The sequence below is a fragment of the Ranitomeya imitator genome, chromosome 6, assembly GCF_032444005.1.
Source record: "Ranitomeya imitator isolate aRanImi1 chromosome 6, aRanImi1.pri, whole genome shotgun sequence".
Classification (NCBI taxonomy): domain Eukaryota; kingdom Metazoa; phylum Chordata; class Amphibia; order Anura; family Dendrobatidae; genus Ranitomeya; species Ranitomeya imitator.
In genome coordinates, this window is record NC_091287.1 from 413,565,261 (window position 1) to 413,587,363 (window position 22,103).

Below are 22,103 nucleotides of genomic sequence, written 5' to 3' on the forward strand. Positions count from 1 at the left end.
TCTCCAAGAGTCATGGTCTATCCTTAAGATATGTCAGCAATATCAGATTGGGGAGGATGTACGTTGTGGCACCGTTATAAGTCAGCTGATTGAAGGGGTCATGTCGGTCTTCATAGTATGGCAGGACAGCCTTTACTATCTGTAGTAGAAGCTGTGCGGGATACTGCAGCACAGTCCCATCACCTGCCATGAGCAGAGTCAGACCCCCCAAACAATCGGACATGGCTGGCCTTCGCCTATCCCAATTATAGGAGATCGAAGGGATTTGTCCAGTTCTACAAATCCCTTCTACGGTATTTTAACCTTCATATCCCACTTTACACAAATGTATTTCCTACTGTTTGTATAGCACCAACATATTCCACAGCGCTGTACAGTGTCGCTATCTAATTACATAAGACAATTTCAAAACATTTTTACAATTGATCCATCCGTACTTTTTCTCTAGTTTGGGAAGAACCTAATGCAAGCATCAGAACATGATATTAGGTTCAGCAAAAAAAAGTGACTGTTTCTTTCACAGACAATGATAGTTTCATGTAGTTTTATTTCCTTTTCCTGCTGTCTCAATACTTTGAATACTTGTAACACATATTGAGCGTAATAGTCTGTTGTATCACAATAACTGCAAAAAGTTACTAGGGACATGACATGCATTATTACCAACAGGACCATGAATGCATGTCAAAACGAAGACTTACCTTATAGACATAGAGATACTCCCGGAGAAAAGTTCCTTGTTGCAATGCTGGTTGTTTGCTGTCATTGATTAAAATATGCCTGAATGCAGATACTGCATTGTCCAGCTGACGTAATGTCACCGACTGTCGGCCAATTGTAAAGTTTATGTGGTCCTCCGCTAAGGACCAGCCTTTTCCTTTGTACACTTGCATTGCCTGGCAATAACACCTAAGGGCATGTTTCTTCTGGGCACAAAAAGAAAAAAGAAAGAAGTGGAAATTTTAGAAAACTGGGTATCAATAAAACGATTCGAACTGTAATGTTTTTCCTAATTGCTTTTAGAAATTTGGAAAAACTTTGGCTATGTCTACTGTTTCTGCAATGTATAGAAAAAAAGCAGTAAGGGCGCAATAAGATCTATTTATTCGGACTCCCATGACAGCACTACGAGAGAGGGGATCCGCCCTTCAGGAACAGGAAACCTACAGATACAAAAGGGCGGCACCTCTCCCCATGCATCAGTTGGTTTCCTGTTCCTGAAGGGACAGGTTCCTACAGATTTCTCGTAAGGAGCCCAGGCCGGCCGGTCGAATCTGGTAGCGGGGGGGTCTCCTACCTCGACCGGTGCGGAAAGTCCTGGAGACGCCACGGTGGTCCAGGCTGGACTGCACGTCAGTGGCGTTGGCAGCAGGGAGCAGGGTCCGGAGGATTCCTTGTCTCCGGAAGCCGGCGTTGGTAAGTTCATTTCCCCTTCCTGAGCAGCGGCGGCAGTGAGGTGCGGTGGTGTGGTTGCGGCGTCGGATGTGGAGCGCCGTCCGGAGCACTGCTGGGCATTCCCGGCGTCCTGCATCGCTCACTGAGCGTTTCCGGAACGCTGGGGCGCCGGGGGTGGAGCCGGCAGGCGCTTCCGGTTTGCGGGTTGACTGCGCATGCGCGGTCTTTCCAAAATGGCGGCGCCCATGGTCCGGTCGCCGGTTCTTCTGTGCTACCACCGCTAACCTCCCAGCTGCAGCCTGATCATCAGGAACCAATGGGGAACACGCCAGGTGGCCTGCTGACCGGAATACAAGGGGATATAAGCAGGTGTTGGCGATAGAACCCTGCTTTTGGCCACAGCTTCATCATGGCAGATGATGGTGAGCAGCAGCCTCAACTTCTGGATAAAGTACGGCAGGAAGCCGTGGGAAAGGAGCATATCAGAAGTGACCAGTCCAGCCGTAAAAGCTCGTCCAGGTGCGGTCTATGTCCCAGGCGGGAAGTTCAAAACAGAGAGCCTCGGTGATCTCTGATTCGTCAGAGGAAGATAAAGAGGAAGGTTCTTTTTGCTCAAATCTCTCTTCCTCGTCATCAGAAGAGGAATCTGGCCGATTCTGTCTGCCTCTGGACCGGGTGGATAAGTTAGTCAAGTCGGTCAGAGGTACGATGGGCCTAGAAGAGCCTAAGACTCAGCTTTCCCGTCAGGAGCTAATGTTCAGCGGCTTGGAACACAAGAAACGCAGATCCTTCCCGGTGATTGATAAGATTCAAGACCTGATTCTCCGGGAATGGAAAAAACCGGAGAAGAAAGGTTCTTTGCCACCGGCTTTAAAGCGCAGGTATCCCTTTGAAGATACGGATGTGGATACCTGGGACAAGGCCCCTAAATTAGATGCGGCGGTGGCGAAGGCATCTAAGAAAGCAGCTTTACCTTTCGAGGACATGGGGTCCCTTAAAGACCCTCTTGACAGGAAGGCGGAGATCTTCCTTAAGGGTACGTGGGAGATGGCAGCCGGATCCTTGAGGCCAGCAGTGGCTGCGACTTGTACAGCCAGATCCCTAATGGTCTGGTTGGAACAGTTGGAATCCCAGCTTAAAGAAGGCGCCTCCAGGAATTCTATTCTAGGTGCGCTTCCAGTGATTCAGGATGCTGCGGCTTTCTTGTCGGACGCGTCGGTGGACTCGGTCAGAATGGCGGCCAGAGCAGCAGGACTCTCCAACGCGGCTCGTAGAGCCTTATGGTTGAAGTGTTGGTCGGGGGATATCCAGTCAAGATCCAAATTATGCGCTATCCCATGTAAAGGGGAATATCTCTTTGGGCCAACCTTGGATGAGCTGCTCGAAAAGGCTGGAGATGATAAGAAGAAATTTCCTAATTTGTCATCAGCCTCTTACCGGCGTCCATTTAACAGAAGGAGATTTGGTCGTGGAAGGAAGCGCGCATCCTCACCCTCTAGAGAAAATTTTAGATGGGAGGATAGACGCAGGAGAGGTACGGGTTACATGTTTCGCCGTTCCTCAAAAGAACGTAAGAAACCAGACCAATGACTAGCAATCCCTGTGGGAGGGAGATTGTCAACCTTCTCTTCCGCTTGGACTAACATCACGAATAGTGTCTGGGTCCGAGGTATTGTATCGGAAGGCCTAAAATTGGAATTTGTTCATTGGCCTCGTGATAAGTTTATGCTAACCCCCTTGCGTTCCTCCACTATTGAGCAGACGGCCTTAGAGTCAGAGGTCATGACTTTATGCCGTAAAAATGTACTGATTGAGGTTCCGGAGTCAGAGAGAGGAAGAGGATTCTACTCTCCTCTTTTTTTGATTCAAAAACCAGACAAGTCGTTCAGGACTATTATCAATCTTAAATCCCTTAATGAATACCTGGTTAATAACACGTTTAAAATGGAGTCAATCAGTTCCGCAATAAAGATGTTGTTTAAACACTGCTTCATGGTAGTTGTGGACTTAAAGGATGCATACTATCATGTTCCTATCCACGAAAACTTCCAGAAGTTTCTACGTGTGGCGGTGTCTATGGGAGGTATTGTTCGCCATTTTCAATTTAGAGCCCTTCCCTTCGGCCTCTCAATGTCTCCCCGGGTATTTACTAAAGTAGTTGCGGAGGTTATGGCGCACTTACGTGAATCCGATATTCTCATTGTTCCTTATCTGGATGATTTCCTAATAGTGGGGAACTCAGCAGACCATTGCCTGGCTCAGGTTAAAACAGCTATATTTAAACTGGAAAATCTGGGCTGGATCATAAATTATGATAAATCCCGATTGCAACCCCTAAAGACCCAGAGGTTCCTAGGGCTGCTGTTAAATTCCGAGTCCCAACAATGCTGTCTTCCGCCTGATAAATTGCTTCATATCCAACAACAGGTGTTAAAAGCAATTAATAAACCATCCATGACCCTTAGACAGGCTATGTCTTTGTTAGGTTCCCTAACTTCCTGTATCCCCGCCGTCCGTTGGGCCCAGTTCCACTCCAGGCCTTTACAGTTTGACATACTACATTATGATAGGGTCTTACAGGGTTCCTTGCAGGGTCAGATGACATTGAGTCCAGGGGTTCTTACATCTCTTAGATGGTGGCTAGAGGAAGACAATCTGTCAGCAGGAGTTCCCTGGGTGACTCAGGTGACTCGGGTAATCACAACAGACGCCAGCCCCATGGGGTGGGGGGCTCACATGGGTGACGTGGTAGTCCAGGGTCTATGGGACCCCCAAACATCAGCCTCTTCCAATCAGAAGGAGTTGATGGCAATTGAATTCTCAATTAAGGAACTCCTCGTGTATCTACAGGGTCACCATGTCAAAATCCTCTCCGACAACCAGGTGGCAGTGGCCTACGTGAATCACCAAGGTGGAACACGCTCCGAGTTCCTGATGGAAATAGCGGACCGCCTGCTCCAGATAGCGGAAAACCATTTTCTATCTTTAACAGCAGTGCATATAAAAGGGAAGGAAAATATAAGGGCGGACTTTCTAAGTCGAAACACCTTAAGACAAGGAGAATGGTCTCTGAACTCAAAAATCTTCAACCAAATTGTCCGCAGGTGGGGTCATCCAGAGGTGGACTTATTTGCCAGCAAGGACAACAGAAAAACGAAAATATTCTGTTCCTTGAATCCCAGGGAATATTCGCTGGCAGTGGATGCCTTCCTGATCAGATGGGATTTCCGGTTGGCTTATGCGTTCCCCCCGCTAAACCTGTTGCCTCTGGTGGTCAGAAAGATAAGGGAGGATCAAGCGAGAATCATACTGATCGCTCCGTTCTGGCCCCGAAGAGCTTGGTTCTCCTGGCTCAGGACCATGTCGGTGGAAGACCCCTGGGTACTGCCGGACATCCCGGACCTACTTCATCAAGGTCCGATCAACCATCCACAAGTGAAGGGTCTCCATTTGACGGCATGGTCTTTGAGAGGTCACTGTTAAAAAACAGAGGATTTTCTCCAAATCTCATTGATACCCTTATGAAGAGTAGAAAACTCATAACAACTAAGATCTACTCTAGAACTTGGAGGAAGTTTCTGGCCTCTTCAAATTTTAATATCGAAGAGGGTTTACCAATTAACCAGATTCTAGAATTCCTGCAGAGAGGGCTAGAGCTAAATCTATCCACGAGTACGCTAAAAGTACAAGTCTCAGCCCTAGGGGCCCTATTTTCTTGTAACATTGCTGGTAATTATTGGGTAGCAAGGTTCATCAAAGCAGCTAGTAGGTCCAGACCTATACACAGGAATAGGTCAATGCCTTGGGATCTCAATCTAGTCCTCTCTGCTTTGACTAAAGAACCGTTTGAGCCTTTACATTCAGCCTCACTTAAATTACTATCCCTCAAAACAGCATTTTTGGTGGCAATTACATCTGCTCGTAGGGTAGGAGACATACAGGCTCTTTCTAGGCTCTCCCCCTATACAGAGTTTCTACAGGACAGAGTAGTCCTCAGACCAGATCCAGCTTATTTACCGAAAGTGGCCTCAGATTTTCATAGATCTCAGGAGATAGTTCTACCATCATTTCTCCCTAATCCTTCTAATTCCAAAGAAGAGTTACTCCATACGTTAGATGTTAGGAGATGTCTCTTAGAATATATATCAGTCACTGATGCTTGGAAGAGAGAGGAGGCTTTGTTTCTATCCTTCCAAGGTCCCAGAAAAGGTCTTAGAGTGTCAAAGTGCACGTTAGCGAAGTGGACTAGGGAGGCTATCTCTCTGGCTTATACTGCAGGTGGAAGTCCTGTTCCGCAGAATCTGAGGGCACATTCCACCCGGGCCATGGCTACATCCTGGGCTGAAAGATCTGGAGTTTCCATCGACCAGATATGTAAGGCGGCTACGTGGTCATCCCCTTCCACCTTTTTCAAGCACTATAGGTTGGACTTGGGGTGCTCTTCTGATCTCACCTTCGGGTTAAGGGTGCTACAGGCTATAGTCCCTCCCTAAGGCAGTTTACATCTCTGTAATTCTCTCGTAGTGCTGTCATGGGAGTCCGAATAAAGCATTAAGCTACTTACTGGTAGCAGCATTTTTCGGAGGCCCATGACAGCACCCTTAGTTCCCTCCCTATTCACGTGGGGGTTGCACTTCCTATAGTATATATAATGAGATAGATAGATCTCACGTGTGGTATATAGTTCAATATGATGGATTATTTTTGTACATAAACTGTATATAATGTATGTTTGTGTGCTACTAACCGCGGTAGTCCTCTCAGGCTCTAATATACAACTGATGCATGGGGAGAGGTGCCGCCCTTTTGTATCTGTAGGTTTCCTGTTCCTGAAGGGCGGATCCCCTCTCTCGTAGTGCTGTCATGGGCCTCCGAAAAATGCTGCTACCAGTAAGTAGCTTAATGCTTTTCCTAGAAAAGCCACTCCTAGAGCACCCACTTGATATTTGCACAATCTACTGTTGATTGGTGGGCAGTAGACTGACCACTAGCAGGCATTTCCCTTCAGCCACTGTGAGCAGGGACAAGATGATCCACCAGAAAATACAGAAGCACCTGGAGAAGATACTAGTGAGAGCCATGATGCAGGGCCCAGCAAGGACTAGGGGCCAAGAAGGATAGGAGGTTAAGATGTGTGGGCAGGTGTGGAGGTATCGGAAGCATTTGCAGGAAGTTAAAGGGGCGATCTGGCAAAAATAAGATTTATTCACAAGTGATAACATTGTTTGTGGGAGTCCAACTGTTGGGTCCTACACCGATCTGCAAAACGTAGAATTTTTATCACTGCCCGGGCACTTTAATCCCAGTTATAGTGGAGCAGCCGGGTATATGCCCGAACGCAATGCCATTCATTCTCTATGGAGCTGCTGGGAAAGTCGAGAGCAGTGAAGGTGAGCAGTGAAACTTCCACCGGTAAATAAGACATCATCTATTCTGTGCATAGGCAGTAACCGGTTTTCGCTGATAGGGATGAGGAATTAACCAGTAATGAATTATAATAATGTGAAGGGCAGAATCTCAGAGAGAAAAAATAACAAAGGTACCACCAACAAGAAAGAAGGCCCGAATTACACTAAAGGTTCCACACTTTTAGGAACCTCATGGGGCATTTTCTGTGCATGAAAAAAAATATTCACAAAATACGACAGCACGTATGAGGCTCCTCCAAGTGGTAATAGAGAACATCTATCCACTTTAAAGCCAGGAATTTTTCCCCTGAGGAATATACTGGAATGACCACATCATCAACTACAATACCCAGATAGATTAGCGAAATTAGGATTATTTAGTCTAGAAAAAAGACTGGAATGACCACATCATCAACTACAATACCCAGATAGATTAGCGAAATTAGGATTATTTAGTCTAGAAAAAAGACGACTGAGGGGCGATCTAATAACCATGTATAAGTATATAAGGGGACAATACAAATATCTCGCTGAGGATCTGTTTATACCAAGGAAGGTGACGGGCACAAGGGGGCATTCTTTGCGTCTGGAGGAGAGAAGGTTTTTCCACCAACATAGAAGAGGATTCTTTACTGTTAGGGCAGTGAGAATCTGGAATTGCTTGCCTGAGGAGGTGGTGATGGCGAACTCAGTCGAGGGGTTCAAGAGAGGCCTGGATGTCTTCCTGGAGCAGAACAATATTGTATCATACAATTATTAGGTTCTGTAGAAGGACGTAGATCTGGGTATTTATTATGATGGAATATAGGCTGAACTGGATGGACAAATGTCTTTTTTCGGCCTTACTAACTATGTTACTATGTTACTATGTTACTATGATGCAAAATAAACAAGTCATTGGGTCTTTATGAATCCCCCAGTTGATACAGGTGTAAAGAAGCACACCCATCAACATTTTTATCCTTTTAATATATTGCAATCATCATACTATATAGAACTGTGTACTTGCAATTGCTCATTCTGTCTTTCTACCCAAATAATTTTGCCTTTTTCTATTAGGTAATTAAAAACAGACTATTTGAATCCTACTATGCTCCATGTAGAAACAGGAAGTCTCTTTCCCTGCAGGAGTCATTACTAGAGATGGGCGAACCTGAACAGTAAAGTTTGGCGTCCATACTGAACATCTACTGACAGTAAAGTTTAGCGTCTGTACCGAACACCTACTGTTCGGGCACGGACATCAAACACAGACTTCAATAGGAAGTCAGTGTTAGGCTATGTGCACACGATGCGGATTTTGCTGCGGATCCGCAGCGTTTACGCAGCTGCGGATCCGCAGCAGTTTCCCATGAGTTTACAGTACAATGTAAACCTATGGGAAACCAAAAACGCTGTGCCCATGCTGCGGAAAAAACATGCGGAAACGCAGCGTTTTATTTTCCGCAGCATGTCAATTCTTTTTGCGAAATCCGCAGCGTTTTTACATCTGCTCCAATAGAAAACTGCAGATGTAAATCCGCAGCGGAATCCGCAATAGAAAACGCGATAAATCCGCAGTAAAAACCGCAGCGGTTTTGCACTGCGGATTTATCAAATCCGCTACGGAAAAATCCGCAGTGGACCATTCTACGTGTGCACATACCCTAATTGTTCGGGTTCGGCTCCCCGAATACCAGGTGTTTGTCATGCTGTCATGTGCATGACAGTGCGGCAAAAACTGCTTCGGATCGGCGGTAAAATCATCACCGCTGGTCAGACAGCCGCGGTTCCCAAGCTGTCAATTTACAGCATGAGCCCGCAGCTGTGATCGGGGGTATAAAGTTTACCTCCAGTCATTGGCGCCAGCTGATGGGACTACAGCTCCCATCAGACTATGAATGCTGCTGCTAATAAAAGTGGGAGTAGGAGCGGCTTATGGGAGCACTCACCAGCAGCCGCCTGCGCTGTAAATAATTAAAAACAGCATGGGAATCGCGGTTCTCTGACCGGCGGTGATTATTTTACCGCCGATCAGAAGTGGTGTAGGCCGCTCTGTCATGCACATGACAGCATGGCAAACACTAGACGTTCGGGCCCCGGGTTCAGGTACCCAGACATCATGATGTTCGCCCATCTCTAATCATTACTGTAAAAGGAGCAGCTGGGTAAGTATGTGAAGAGGGGGATGATAAATGCAGGGACAAAAGACTTCCTGTTTCTACATAGAGCAGAGAAGAATTAACTGGGTAGAAAAGCAAAATGAGCAATTGCAAGTACACGGTGCTGTATGATGATTGCAATACATGAATATAAAAACTATGATGAGAGTGCTTCAATAACACACGTTTTGTTGTGTCTTTCATGTACCCACCTGGCCTGCTTTACTAAAACGATGGCCAGCCAGAATCATATGAAAAGCAAACTTCCGCACCATAGGGCTCTTCATGTTGATAAAGCAATGAGCTGCCTGCTCAAGAAGCAGTGCACTCCGGAGATCCGAGTCCTGTGGTAAGGAAATAGTCAAAGATATTTACCATAATTGAACAGCACGGGGCTTTAGGTCTGAGGACCCATATTTCCTAAGTAAAAATCACACTCAATGTTACTACTAGAACGAAAACATCATAAATGTGAGAAAAGCCCAGCACAGTATGCAGAACTAAAAACTCTTCTGAAGATCTTAGTAATAAGTGGACTTCCTCCACAGATGAGGCCAGCCCCCAAGTCTCAGCATTTGCTACGGCCAGCTATTAGATCACAGATGTAACCCACCCACTAACGGCTTACATGGCAGAGGTCAGTGGTGCTCTGCCGAGTGCGGGATCACCTCAGCTTCGTTAGCCAGAGTTTAACGAGTACAATTAAAGGGACTTTCCAAGCTCAATATGCTGAGGAGCTGCTCATCTGCTTCCCTCAATAGAACATTGAGAAGCGGTAAATAGGGATTTTTGTGTGTACTCACCGTAAAATCCTTTTCTCCGAGCCACTCATTGGGGGACACAGGACCATGGGTTATGCTGCTGTCACTAGGAGGCTGACACTAAGCTGAGACAAAAAAAGGTTAGCTCCTCCCCTGCAGTATACACCCTCATGCTGGCTTCCAGAGACCCAGTTCAGTGCAAAAGCAGTAGGATAGTAACAACAATATATCAAGTAACATTAGAATATAACATGTCAAACAAACAGTCAAAGACCAAAAAAGGTAACGAGCTGTAAGGCTACCAGGGTGGGTGCTGTGTCCCCCAATGAGTGGCTCAGAAAAAAGGATTTTACGGTGAGTACACACAAAAATCCCTATTTCTCCTTCGCCTCATTGGGGGACACAGGACCATGGGACGTCCCAAAGAAGCCTGGGAGGGAAACAATACAACCAAATAACTCCGTGTACCATCTGACTACAAATGCGCCACAGCCGCTTGCAGGATACGCCTGCCAAGGGCCGCGTCCGCAGAGGAGTGAATGTGGACATTGTAATGCTTTGTGAAAGTATGCAGGCTGGACCACGTTGCGGCCTTGCAAACCTGCTCCGCTGTTGCCTGGTGCCGGATGGCCCAGGAAGCACCCATCGAACGAGTGGAGTGAGCTCTGATCCCGGCCGGGATAGGACTGCCCCTGACCCGATAGGATTCCTGGATAGCGGATCGGATCCATCTGGCTATCATGGATTTAGACGCAGCCAAACCCTTTCTGTGACCCTCCGGGAGCACGAAAAGGGTGTCCGATTTTCTGAAATGAGCCGTTCTGGAAATGTACCTCCTGAGGGCCCGTACCACGTCCAGAGTATGGAGAGCCTTCTCGACCCTATGTTTGGGCTGCGGGCAAAAGGAGGGAAGAATGATGTCCTCGTTAAGGTGAAAAGATGAGACCACCTTCGGAAGAAACGCCGGGGAAGAGCGTAGTACTACCTTGTCCTGATGAAAGGCAAGGAAAGGTGCCCGGCAGGATAAAGCGGCAAGCTCTGAAACCCTTCTGATGGACGTCACCGCTACCAGGAAGGCAACCTTCCATGAGAGGACAGAGCGGAACGTCTTGAAGGGGTTCGAACGGAGGTTCCTGAAGAACCCCCAGGACCAAGTTGAGATCCCAGGTCTCTAACGGCATCCTGTAGGGGGGAACCACATGGGAGACTCCCTGAATGAAGGTCTTGACCTGAAGGTTGGCGGCGATCCTACGCTGGAACAGCACGGATAACGCTGAGATCTGACTTTTGAGGGAACTCAGAGTCCAGACCAGACTGAAGGAAATTCAAGATGCAAGGGATAGAGAAAGCGAGCGGAGGGTGCCCTCGGAGCCTGCACCATGAGAAGAAAGTTTTCCAGACGCGGTGGTAAATGGAGGCGGAAGACGCCTTGCGAGCACTTAACATGGTGGGAATGACCTGCTGAGAGAAACCGGCACGAGTTAGAATCCAGGTTTCAACAGCCACGCCGTTAAACGTAGGGCCCCTGAGCTCTGGTGGTAGATCGGACCTTGGCGAAGCAGGTCTGGGCGGTCTAGTAACCGCCAGGGAACGTCGGCTACGAGCTGAACGAGTTCCGCGTACCAAGCGCGGCGAGGCCAGTCTGGGGCGACCAGAATGACCGGAACTCCCTCCGTCTTGATCTTTCGGATCACCTTCGGCAGTAAAGGAAGGGGAGGAAACACGTATGGGAGCTGAAACTGATGCCACAGAGAAATCAGCGCGTCTACTCCTATGGCCTGGGGATCCCGAGAACGTGCAATGAAGTTGTGGACCTTGGCGTTCAATCTGGACGCCATCAGATCCACGTCCGGGGTCCCCCAGCGAAGACAGATCTGACGAAATACCTCTGGGTGGAGTTCCCACTCCCCCGAGGCAAGGCCCTGGCGGCTCAGGAAGTCCGCCGCCCAGTTCTCGACTCCCGGAATGTGCACCGCAGAGATGATGGAATGGTTGGTTTCGGCCCAACGAAGGATGTGAGAGACTTCCTGTATCGCCGCCCTGCTGCGGGTACCCCCCTGGTGGTTGATGTAAGCCACCGCCGTGACGTCCGATTGGACTCGTACTGGGTGACCCGCGAGCAGGGCGTGAAAGCGACTCAGTGCAAGTCTGATAGCACGAATCTCCAGGATGTTGATGGGGAGTCTGGATTTCCGAACTGTCCAACGGCCCTGGGCAGAGTGGTGAAGAAACACCGCCCCCCAGCCGAGAAGACTGGCGTCGGTGGTTACCACTAACCAGCGGATCGGGAGGAAGGACTTCCCCTGGAGAAGAGATGGACCCAGGGTCCACCATACGAGAGATTGTCTGACCCGCGGGGACAGGGGGCAAGGGCGGTCGAGAGATGAGAGACTGCTGTCCCAGTTGTCCAGCAAAGCCTGTTGCAAGGGACGGAGATGGAGTTGAGCAAAAGGAACCGCTTCGATTGCTGCAACCATCTTTCCCAGGATCTTCATGGCGAACCGAACGGTTCGCGGACGAGGATGGCAGAGCGTTCGGGCTCCCTGCTGAAGCGCTTGGGCCTTGGACCGAGGAAGCAAGACCAGCCCCCTCGAAGTGTCCAGGATCATTCCCAGAAAGGAGATCCGACGGGCAGGAACGGGAGAGGACTTGTTCAAGTTGATCAACCAGCCCAGGCGCGAAAGAGAATCCAGGGTAATGTGGACGCTTGACTCGCAGGCCTGAAAAGATGGGCCCTTTATGAGGAGATCGTCTAAGTAAGGTAACACGACGACTCCTCGAGAATGAAGGATGGCCATGACAGCCGCCATGACCTTGGTGAATACCCTGGGCGCCGTGGCAAGACCGAAGGGTAAGGCCGTGAACTGGAAGTGGTCCTCCAGAACGGCAAAGCGGAGGAACCTCTGATGAGGCGGGAAAATCGGGATGTGAAGATAGGCATCCTTGATGTCTATCGAGGCCAAGAATTCCCCTCTTTCCATCGAAGAGATGACCGATCTGAGCGATTCCATCCTGAAGTGCCGGACTCTTACGCACTTGTTCAGGAGTTTCAGATCCAAAATGGGGCGCACTTTTCCGTCCTTCTTTGGCACGACGAAGAGGTTTGAGTAGAAACCTTTGAACCTCTCGTGTTCCGGGACCGGAACAATGACCCCGCTCTGGCGGAGAGAGTGAATGGCGCAAAGGAGGGCGCGAGACTGAGCTCCCGAACTGGGGAGACGAGAGGGGAAAAACCGAGTTGGAGGAAGAGCGGAGAACTCTATTTTGTAGCCAGACGATACCAGATCCCTGACCCATTCGTCGTGAACGACGGAGAGCCAGGCTTGCTGAAAAAGGAGTAGACGTCCGCCTACTCTGATGGTATCGACTGGCGCCGTTCCCGAGTCATTGAGACGGGAATCTGGGGGGTCTGGAACCTCTGGTTCTGGGCTGCCTCGGTTTTCCGCGACAGGAAGGATTCTGCCTGAAGGAGGGACGAGCGTCTCTGTCTGTGCGAGCGGATCGGTCCGATCTGGAAAGACCGGTAGGATTGGACAAGGCTGGGCTGGTATGAAAGGGCTGAAAGCGAAAGTAAGGCTGGCGCTGGAAAGCCGCCTTGGGCCTCTGTTGAGGAAGGAACTTGCTCTTTCGCCCTGTGGCGTCGGAAATAAGCTGGTCAAGCTTTTCGCCGAAAAGGCGCCCGCTTTGAAAAGGGAGAGAGATCAGAGATTTTTTAGAGGAGGAATCTGCGCGCCACTCTCTGAGCCAAAGAGCCCTTCTGATAGCGATGGAGTTAGAAGCCGCCCATGCTGCGCAATTCGCCGCATCGAGGGATGCGTACATCACATAATCACTAGCCATGGCTAACTGCTTAGCCAGGTCCGCCATCTCAGACGGGAGGTCCTGTTCATGAATGGATTTCGCTAGAGCATCCGCCCAGGAAACCATTGCCTTGGTCACCCAAGCCGCGGCGAAGGAGGGGGACAGGGAAGAGCCTGAGGCTTCATACACTGAGCGAGCTAGAGAGTCTAGCTGGCGTTCAGTGGGACTCTTAATTGAAGCGCCGTCCGGGACTGAAAGAAGCGTTTTAGAAGCCAGGCGCGAGACCGGAGGATCTACTATAGGGGGATCCGTCCAGTCTTTCACGAGATCTGCTGAGAAGGGATACTTCGATACCAGGTCCTTCTTACCCGAGAAACGCTTATCTGGACGCTCCCTGTGTCGCCTGACTATATCCAGAAAAGCTGGGTGAGAGGCAAAAGTTGTGGGAACGCTTGGTTCTGGTAAAAGAGACCACGTGTTCCGGAGCGGAATTAGAGTCATCATCCACCTTAAGTGCGTGATTGACTGCTACAATGAGGGAGTCAACCGTAGCTCTGAACTCCGGAGCCTCCGGGTCCAATGATACCTCGGACTCATGTTCAGAGTCGTGAACGCTGCGAGCCCCCAAAGAGGGTGAGCGAGAGGTGGAGCTGCCAGAGTCTGAGTGGCGAGGTGAGCGCTCAGGAGAGGTAGTGCGGATCCGTTTTCTGGATGACCGGGCCTCTTTATGGGGAGAGCGGCCCCTGCTGACCGATTATTCCCCTGCTATGGAGGGATCTCTTAACACCTGTAACGGATTGCCCCGTTCCCCGGGAGGATTTTGAATGGATTTGATGGCGTTGGCTAAAAAATCCACGGACTGCGAAATTGAAGCAACCCACGGGGGGGGGGGGGGGGGACTAGGTACGCCGGAGTCGGTGGCGGTGGAGGGCTCCTGGGCACATGGGGCATCGCAGGCAGAGCAGAGGGGAGAACTTTGAGGCCTAGGAAGTGGGGCCTGGCAGGCGGTACACGCAGAAAAAAAGGTCGTATGCACCTTAGAGGATTTTTTAGACCTTGACTGGGACATGATTCTAATGCAAAAAAATAGACCACAGGGTCTATAATGTAGGGAAGCAGAGGGCGACGCTGCAGAGGAGAGGCTGACGAGGTCTCCTTACCCTGGTCCTGTGTCCCGCTGTCCTGAGAAGACAAACTGTGTTGCCCGAGTTGAAACCGGCTGCACGTGGGCGCTGTGACACCTAGACGCTGCGGCAGAGCTGAGGCGTGCAGTGAGGGACCAAGATGGCCGCCGAGATCAGGAGAGAGATCTCGGAGGCTGCGAGAAGCGCGAGGACCGGGGGGCGGCGCCGAAGCCGGGGACTAAATTTGCGGCTTTGGTCCGGCGCGCGGCCGCAAAGTGCCGAAAAATGGGGAATGATTCAGCCCACGATGTGCCGCTACCTAGGAGGAGCCCTCCGGACCGCAAAACCGGCGACCCCCCCCATCCCCCACGAGACACTTACCCCGATGAGGTGAGAGGTGCCTTGGAATGGCAGGGACGGTGCAGGGGTTGGGAAGCCTCTATCCACCAGCCCCAGACAGGGGGGTGGAGAGGAACCGTCCACCACCTGAATCAAGCAGAGCATTGGTGATGCAGTGTGGTCTGCACGGACGCCACGGAAATAGAGCCTCTGTACAGCCGAGGGTAAAACCTGGTGGACAGGGCAGATGTCCGGCAATAAAAAGCCTGGCTGCAGAGGAGGATACTGGAGGTAAAAAACCAGTGCTCGTCTGTATAAAGTGGGGAGATCGGCGCCCATTTAGGGAAAAGACAGTCGCCCAAAAAAGGTCAGCTCAGGCAGTGGCTCCCACGTCGCAGGAGAGGATACGGTGAGGTGAAACTCCCGTGCTCGCCTGTTGCTGGTTCGGGGGAGATCGAACCTTGAAAGAATCCGTCGCCCCCTTCGTCCGGAATAGGAAAGTTAAAAAGGAAAAAATCCGTGAGATTAAAAATCAGTGTGCCTCCTACGGACACTAAGCTTGAACTGGGTCTCTGGAAGCCAGCATGAGGGTGTATACTGCAGGGGAGGAGCTAACCTTTTTTTGTCTCAGCTTAGTGTCAGCCTCCTAGTGACAGCAGCATAACCCATGGTCCTGTGTCCCCCAATGAGGCGAAGGAGAAAAGTTGTTAGTCGGCACGCGACTGCCAGAATGCAAATCACATAATTGTAGTCACATGACCGGCTGTCCAAACTGGAAATACAGGTGAATCCTGACAGTGTGTACATTGCACACTGACAATTTAGCAATCACCAGTCACAGATTGACTGTAGAAATTCATGCTAAGCTTGGAAATCCCCTCTAATGTTCATACTCCATCTTTACTTCTGAATGCAGCTGATGTGTAGGGGAAAATAAAGGACATGTCAATCAAAAGTCCAGCAAGTTCAGATTCAATCAGAAGTCCAGCAAGTTCAGATACAATCAGATTCTTGTGTTAAATGTCTATGCACTAGTGCGATTTATTAATTTTTTTCCGGATAGCACAAGGACCCATAGAGTTTAATGGATCTATTCAGACATTGGTGAAAATCATGGGTCGGAGTGCGAGGTCCGTGAGACTCGGAGTAGGTCCCAATCTGACTCCTGTTTCTGGATCACGTCCAGCCATTCAAATGAATGCGGCTCCATGAAAGACTGATGCAAATTGTAAATCTAAATGCTTCCAATTTACTTGCGTGTCTCATTGATCTGCTGCTTAGTGATACATTTAAATAAAAATCATTTGACCTTCTAGAGGTCTTTTTATTGGCTTGAAAGCAAGTATACCTCTTACAAGATAAAGTTAGACTGCTCTATAATAAATGGAGATACAGAAACAGCCATGTGTTTCCATACGGTGACGTTACAAGACCACCAATACTGGGAATAGAGGGGAGAGGACTGGCAACATCAATACACTGTAAGTGCCATTCATGGGAAAGTAGCTCATGTGCTCCGCTATACACACAGATACAATAAATCCTGGATAGCCAGTGCGGATATTATCTAGAAGAAATCCTGGTACTTTTTACAGTTCTTGCTACCTCTTTTAGCTAGACACCCCAGCCTTCTGTGTAATACGAGCAAGGAATAATATTCAGCAAAACTACAGACGACTATGTACTCACCTCACTTGTAAGACGGATCAGAAGGCCGGCAGATTCTGAATATTTACCCTGACTTTTCAATATTTCAGCACTCAGTAAGACACACCTTTCTGCCAGAACCATATTCCTAGAGTAAAAGGAAATATGAAATTGAAGAAACCACTGCTGGAAAAATTAGCGCTTTCAGCCAGATTTGTTTCACAACAGCACTACAAAAATAAAAGGAGCTTTCTTGGCTGGAAACAAGTTTTTGCAGTCACCTTATACGTGACTACACCTTACACACGGCCAGGATTCTCCTAACACAATGTTATTGAGAAAGTGAATGAGAATCTAGTCGGGCAAGTGGCGGCGACTATGCTAATCGCATAGTTGTGTTCATGTGACCGCCCACACGTGCTGAGAATATAGGGGAATCGTGACAGTGTGCACTCTGCACACCATCATAATGCAATCTGGAAGCCAATAATGTGACAGCAGAAACTCTTCTCGAGTCCATGAAACCCCTTTACCTCCATGTGTCAATAGCACTGAATATATATTAAGAGACCTTTCCAAGATTTTGGCCAAAAAATAGTCACAAAGCAAGAAAGGTGCAACAACAACTTATACAGCCTCAGTGGATTCTCCAACGCTGTGGGGGTCTTTGAACAATCTGGCCATGAGGTTAAGGCCGAATACAATCAACATCCTGAAAATGTCACTGCGGAGGCCAGCGACTGGCTGACGGAAACTACACAAGGGAGAAGCACCGAAGATACAGGGGACTGACAAGAAATGATTCATGTACTGAGTATTATCATTTAGTCCCCTGCTTTGTGACCATTTTGAGAAAAAAATACATATATTAATTAAAGTCTTTGACTAATTAAAGGATCTCGGCTCTTTTAGTTGAGATGAATCTGTGCTGCACTTTATGCACATGCTCAGTAGTGAGGTAGGGCTGAGGAGTTGGAGCCAGGGAAATTGAGGAGTCGGAGGTTTGGCTTACTGAAGCCACAGCCCTGGTTCAAACAAAATACGATCAGCAAATCAGTTTCTCACTTGCATATGTCCCTGTACGTCTGTATTGCAGTGTCCATGTAATGAGCTGGGTACGGTCTGGGAGCACCCGGTTGCAGAAAAGCAGCTACTGCAGCCATTTCCTTGAAAGGAAAGTAATACATAATTAAAAGGACGAATTGAATGTTGAGACACTTCATGCAAAAGCTGGACGATTGTAAGAATGCACCATCTTTGTCTAGTGCCAGCGCACATCAGAATAATCTCCAGATAAATATTTTAGTAATAGTTCACATTAGGTTTTTACCCTATATTTAGCGTGTACCCCCACATCCACAAAAAAAATGTCACTAAGGCTCTATTGCTTAAAAAGTCTGTGGGTGACTAATGCGTTCACCACATGTTTAACAGTGGCGTCTCATCCATAGGCTATAATGGCATCTGGTAAAGGATATCGAATAAAGTAGAGCATAACGTATGCACTAATCCATAAGTCTATGGGTGAGCGTGGCAGATAGGCATCCATACGGCCTCTGTTTAAAGCATTTGTCAGTGGCCAAAAATGCAGTGCCAGTCAGCAAGGCCGGAGGATAATTCCGTGGCAGTCAAGTGCAGAATATGCCCATGTGGCACAACGTCTGTGGCTGAAAATCAGTTCCATTCATGTGAATCAGGATGTTTTGGTGGTTATAATTGTATTTCTGCAGGTTTTAGTCAGATAAATGGGAAAGTAATAAAAATGTATGTAACAAACGGGTCCCTATGAACCCTAAAAAAGAGAGTAACATCTAGATCAAGTCTTGTACAGGAAAACGAGCATGACAGACATAATAGACTATGGACAATGTGCAGGACATCCATACTAAAGAGGGAAAGAACAGGAAGTAATGAGATTATAATGTTATAGAAGACAAAACTACAGCACGATTAGATGTAACATGTGATCCAACACCTACCAGCGACCCTGCAGCATAGAGCATGGCTTGGTCATTCAGGAAGTCCTTTTTTGCAGTATGATAGCAGCTGTATGCCAAGTCATAATGCTGCACCAAAAAACACAAGTCAGCCATTTTCCTAATCTGAAGCTCAGGAGCCTCCGGTGGATACCTAAAACAGAAGACGAAACTCAAAAAGATTATTACATCGATGTTGGGGACAATGTCAGTAAACCTAAGGTGCATTTACGATCGGCCCATTGTGTCCTAATAAAAAAACAAACATTATAAATGTTTTATCTAGATGGCAATTTAGAAAGTTTTTCAAAATATCCACAGTCACATTAAAGGGAACCTGTCACCCCGAAAATCGCGGATGAGGTAAGCCCACCGGCATCAGGGGTTTATCTGCAGCATTCTGTAGTGCTGTAGATAAGCCCCCGATGTTACCTGAAAAAGGAGAAAAAGACGTTATATTATACTCACCCAGGGGCGGTCCCGCTGATGGTCAGGTCAGATGGGAGTCTCTGGTCCGCTGCGGCGCTTCCCATCTTCATTACAAGACGTCCTCTTCTGATCTTCAGCCACGGCTCCGGCGCAGGCGTACTTTGCTCTGACCTTTCCGGCGCCTGCGCACTGCAGTACTATCCTCTGCCCTCAAGAGCTTTATAAAGTCAGCTTTATTTTTTGGGTCAATATGATTACAGTGATACCAGATTGATCTAAATTTATTCATGTTTTGCTGATTTTACACAAAAACTATTTTATAGAGAAAAAAAAATTGTTTTTGCACCGCTATATTCTGAGAGGTACAGTGCCTTGCAAAAGTATTCTGCCCCCTTGAGCTTTTCAACCTTTTCCCACATATCATGCTTCAAACATAGATACCAAATGTACATTTTTGGTGAAGAATCAACAATAAGTGGAACACAATTGTGAAGTTGAACAAAATATATTGGTTATTTTAAATCTTTGAGGAAATTCAAAAACTGAAAAGTGGGGCATGCAATATTATTCAGCCCCTTTAACTTAATACTTTGTTGCGCCACCTTTTGCTGCGATTACAGCTGCAAGTCGCTTGGGGTATGTCTAAATCAGTTTTGAACATCAAGAGACAAATTCTTGCCCATTCTTCCTTGGCAAACAGCTCGAGCTCAGTGAGGTTTGATGGAGATCATTTGAGAACAGCATTTTTCAGCTCTTTCCACAGATTATTCGGCCCCTTTACTTTCAGTGCAGCAAACTCACTCCAGAAGTTCATTGTGGATCTCTGAAAGATCCAATGTTGTCCTAAATGCCCAATGATGATAAATATAATCCACCTGTGTGTAATCAAGTCTCTGTATAAATGCACCAGCTCTGTGTTAGTCTCAGGGTTCTGTTTGAAGCACAGAGAGCATCATGAAGACCAAGGCACACAACAGGCAGGTCCGTGATACTCTTGTGGAGAAGTTTAAAGCCGGATTTGCATACAAAATTATTTCCAAAACCTCCCAAGGAGCACTGTGCAAGCGATCATATTGAAATGGAAGGAGTATCATACCACTGCAAATCTACCAAGACCCGGCCGTCCCTCTAAACTTTCATCTCAAACAAGGAGAAGACTGATCAGAGATGCAGCCAAGAGGCCCATGATCACTCTGGATGAACTGCAGAGATCTACAGCTGAGGTGGGACAGTCTGTCCATAGGATAATAATCAGTCGTACACTGCACAAATCTGGCCTTTATGGAAGAGTAATTAAAAGTTTGCAACAAGCCACCTGGGAGAAACACAAAACATGTGGAAGAATGTTCTCTGGTCAGATGAAACCAAAACCGAACTTTTTGGTTAACAATGCCAAACGATATGTTTGGAGTAAAGGCAACACAGCTCATCACCCTGAACACACCATCCCCACTGTCAAACATGGTGGTGGCAGCATCATGGCTTTGGTCTGCGTTTCTTCACAATGGACAAGGAAAATGGTTAAAATTGATGGGAAGATGGATGGAGCCAAATACAGGACCATTCTTGAGGAAAACCTGTTGGGAGTCTGCAAAAGACCTGAGACTGGGATGGAGATTTGTCTTCCAACAAGACAATGATCCCAAACAAAGCAAAATCAATGGAATGGTTCACAAATAAACGTATCCAGGTGTTAGAATGGCCAAGTCAAAGTCCAGACCTCAATCCAATCGAGAATCTGTGGAAAGAGCTGAAAACTGCTGTTCACAAACCATCTCCATCAAACCTCACTGAGCTCGAGCTGTTTGCCAAGGAAGAATGGGCAAGAATTTCAGTCTCTCGATGTACAAAACTGATAGACATACCACAAGCGACTTGCAGCTGTAATCGCAGCAAAAGGTGGCGCAGCAAAGTATTAAGTTAAAGGGGCCGAACAATATTGCACGCCCCACTTTTCAGTTTTTGAATTTCCACAAAAATTCAAAATAAGCATACATTTCGTTCAACTTCTCAATTGTGTTCCAGTTGTTGCTGATTCTTCACCAAAAAATTACATTTGGTATTTTTATGTTTGAAGCATGATATGTGGGAAAAGGTTGAAAAGTTCCAGGGGGCTGAATACTTTCGCAAAGCACTGTATAACTTTAATTTCTCTGCTGACGGGAGTTGTATGGCTGCTTGTTTTTTTGCGGGACAAGATGAGGTGTTCAGCGATACCATTTTATTTACATTCGACTTTATCGCGTTTTATTCCACTTATTAGGCGGTACAATGTGAAAGCACAGTTTTTTTGCCAATTGATTAATATTTTATGGAGTTCACTGAAGGTAGTGTTTTTTATTTTTATCCCTCTATGAAATTCTAACTTTTACAAGTCCAATCGCTGGTACAATGCATTATACCTGTCAGTGCTGCACTGACAGAAGCCTCTTAGACTATGCTGCTGGCAAGATCCAACAAGGCTTGCCATAGCTGGTTGACCTGGAGGTTGTCGTGATGAACTCAGGTTGCCATGGCAACAATGGGCCCTCATGATTATGTTACGGAGCACCAAGCCTTCTAAATGCTGCGATTGATCATGTGCATTTAGGGGATAAATGGTCCAGGGCAGTACGGGCACCACTCCTGGCAATGACACACAGGTCTTGGCTGTAACATAAGCAGAGTTCCCGGCGGTGATTGTACGGGCTATGCTCATGTGCACGCATGATCGACATGATGTAAATTTACATCAAATGACTTGAAGGTGTGAAAAAAAATGAAGCTCCCAGTTGAACAATAAGAAAATTAGTTCCAGAAAGTTTTGCATCCTGTACCTCCACAACGAAGGAGGGGAAAAAAAAAATTAATCTCCATTCCTGCTACTTTATGCAGAAATGTACAGATTATATTACTTAAATCCGTGAAAGGTCCTCTAAAGTACCTAGATCATTACCAAATTACAATTAAACTTACAATAATCCTGAGGTATTCTTCAGCTCGTTAACGCTCTTCTCTGGCACTTTACCACCAGTGAACCACTTCTTCGTAGCAGAAAGTAATGACCGACTCAGTCCTTTCCTGGATATTAACTGAAATGAAA

General features: G+C 47.5%; 1 protein-coding gene across 5 annotated transcripts in view; it reads right to left on the reverse strand.

Annotated features, from left to right (window-relative positions):
• TRAPPC8 (trafficking protein particle complex subunit 8) overlaps positions 1-22,103 on the reverse strand; it is a 126,326-nt gene that overhangs the window by 44,995 nt on the left and 59,228 nt on the right. For 3 of the 5 annotated variants that reach the window (XM_069731250.1, XM_069731247.1, XM_069731252.1), the window contains 6 exons: positions 21,977-22,092; positions 18,596-18,746; positions 17,682-17,782; positions 16,659-16,764; positions 9,157-9,288; positions 702-926 (listed from right to left, as the gene is read on the reverse strand). In XM_069731250.1, the coding sequence (XP_069587351.1) occupies positions 702-926; positions 9,157-9,288; positions 16,659-16,764; positions 17,682-17,782; positions 18,596-18,746; positions 21,977-22,092 (831 nt within the window). The remainder of the gene's footprint in view (positions 1-701; positions 927-9,156; positions 9,289-16,658; positions 16,765-17,681; positions 17,783-18,595; positions 18,747-21,976; positions 22,093-22,103) is intronic. The other 2 variants (XM_069731251.1, XM_069731249.1) reach the window with 1 other exon arrangement.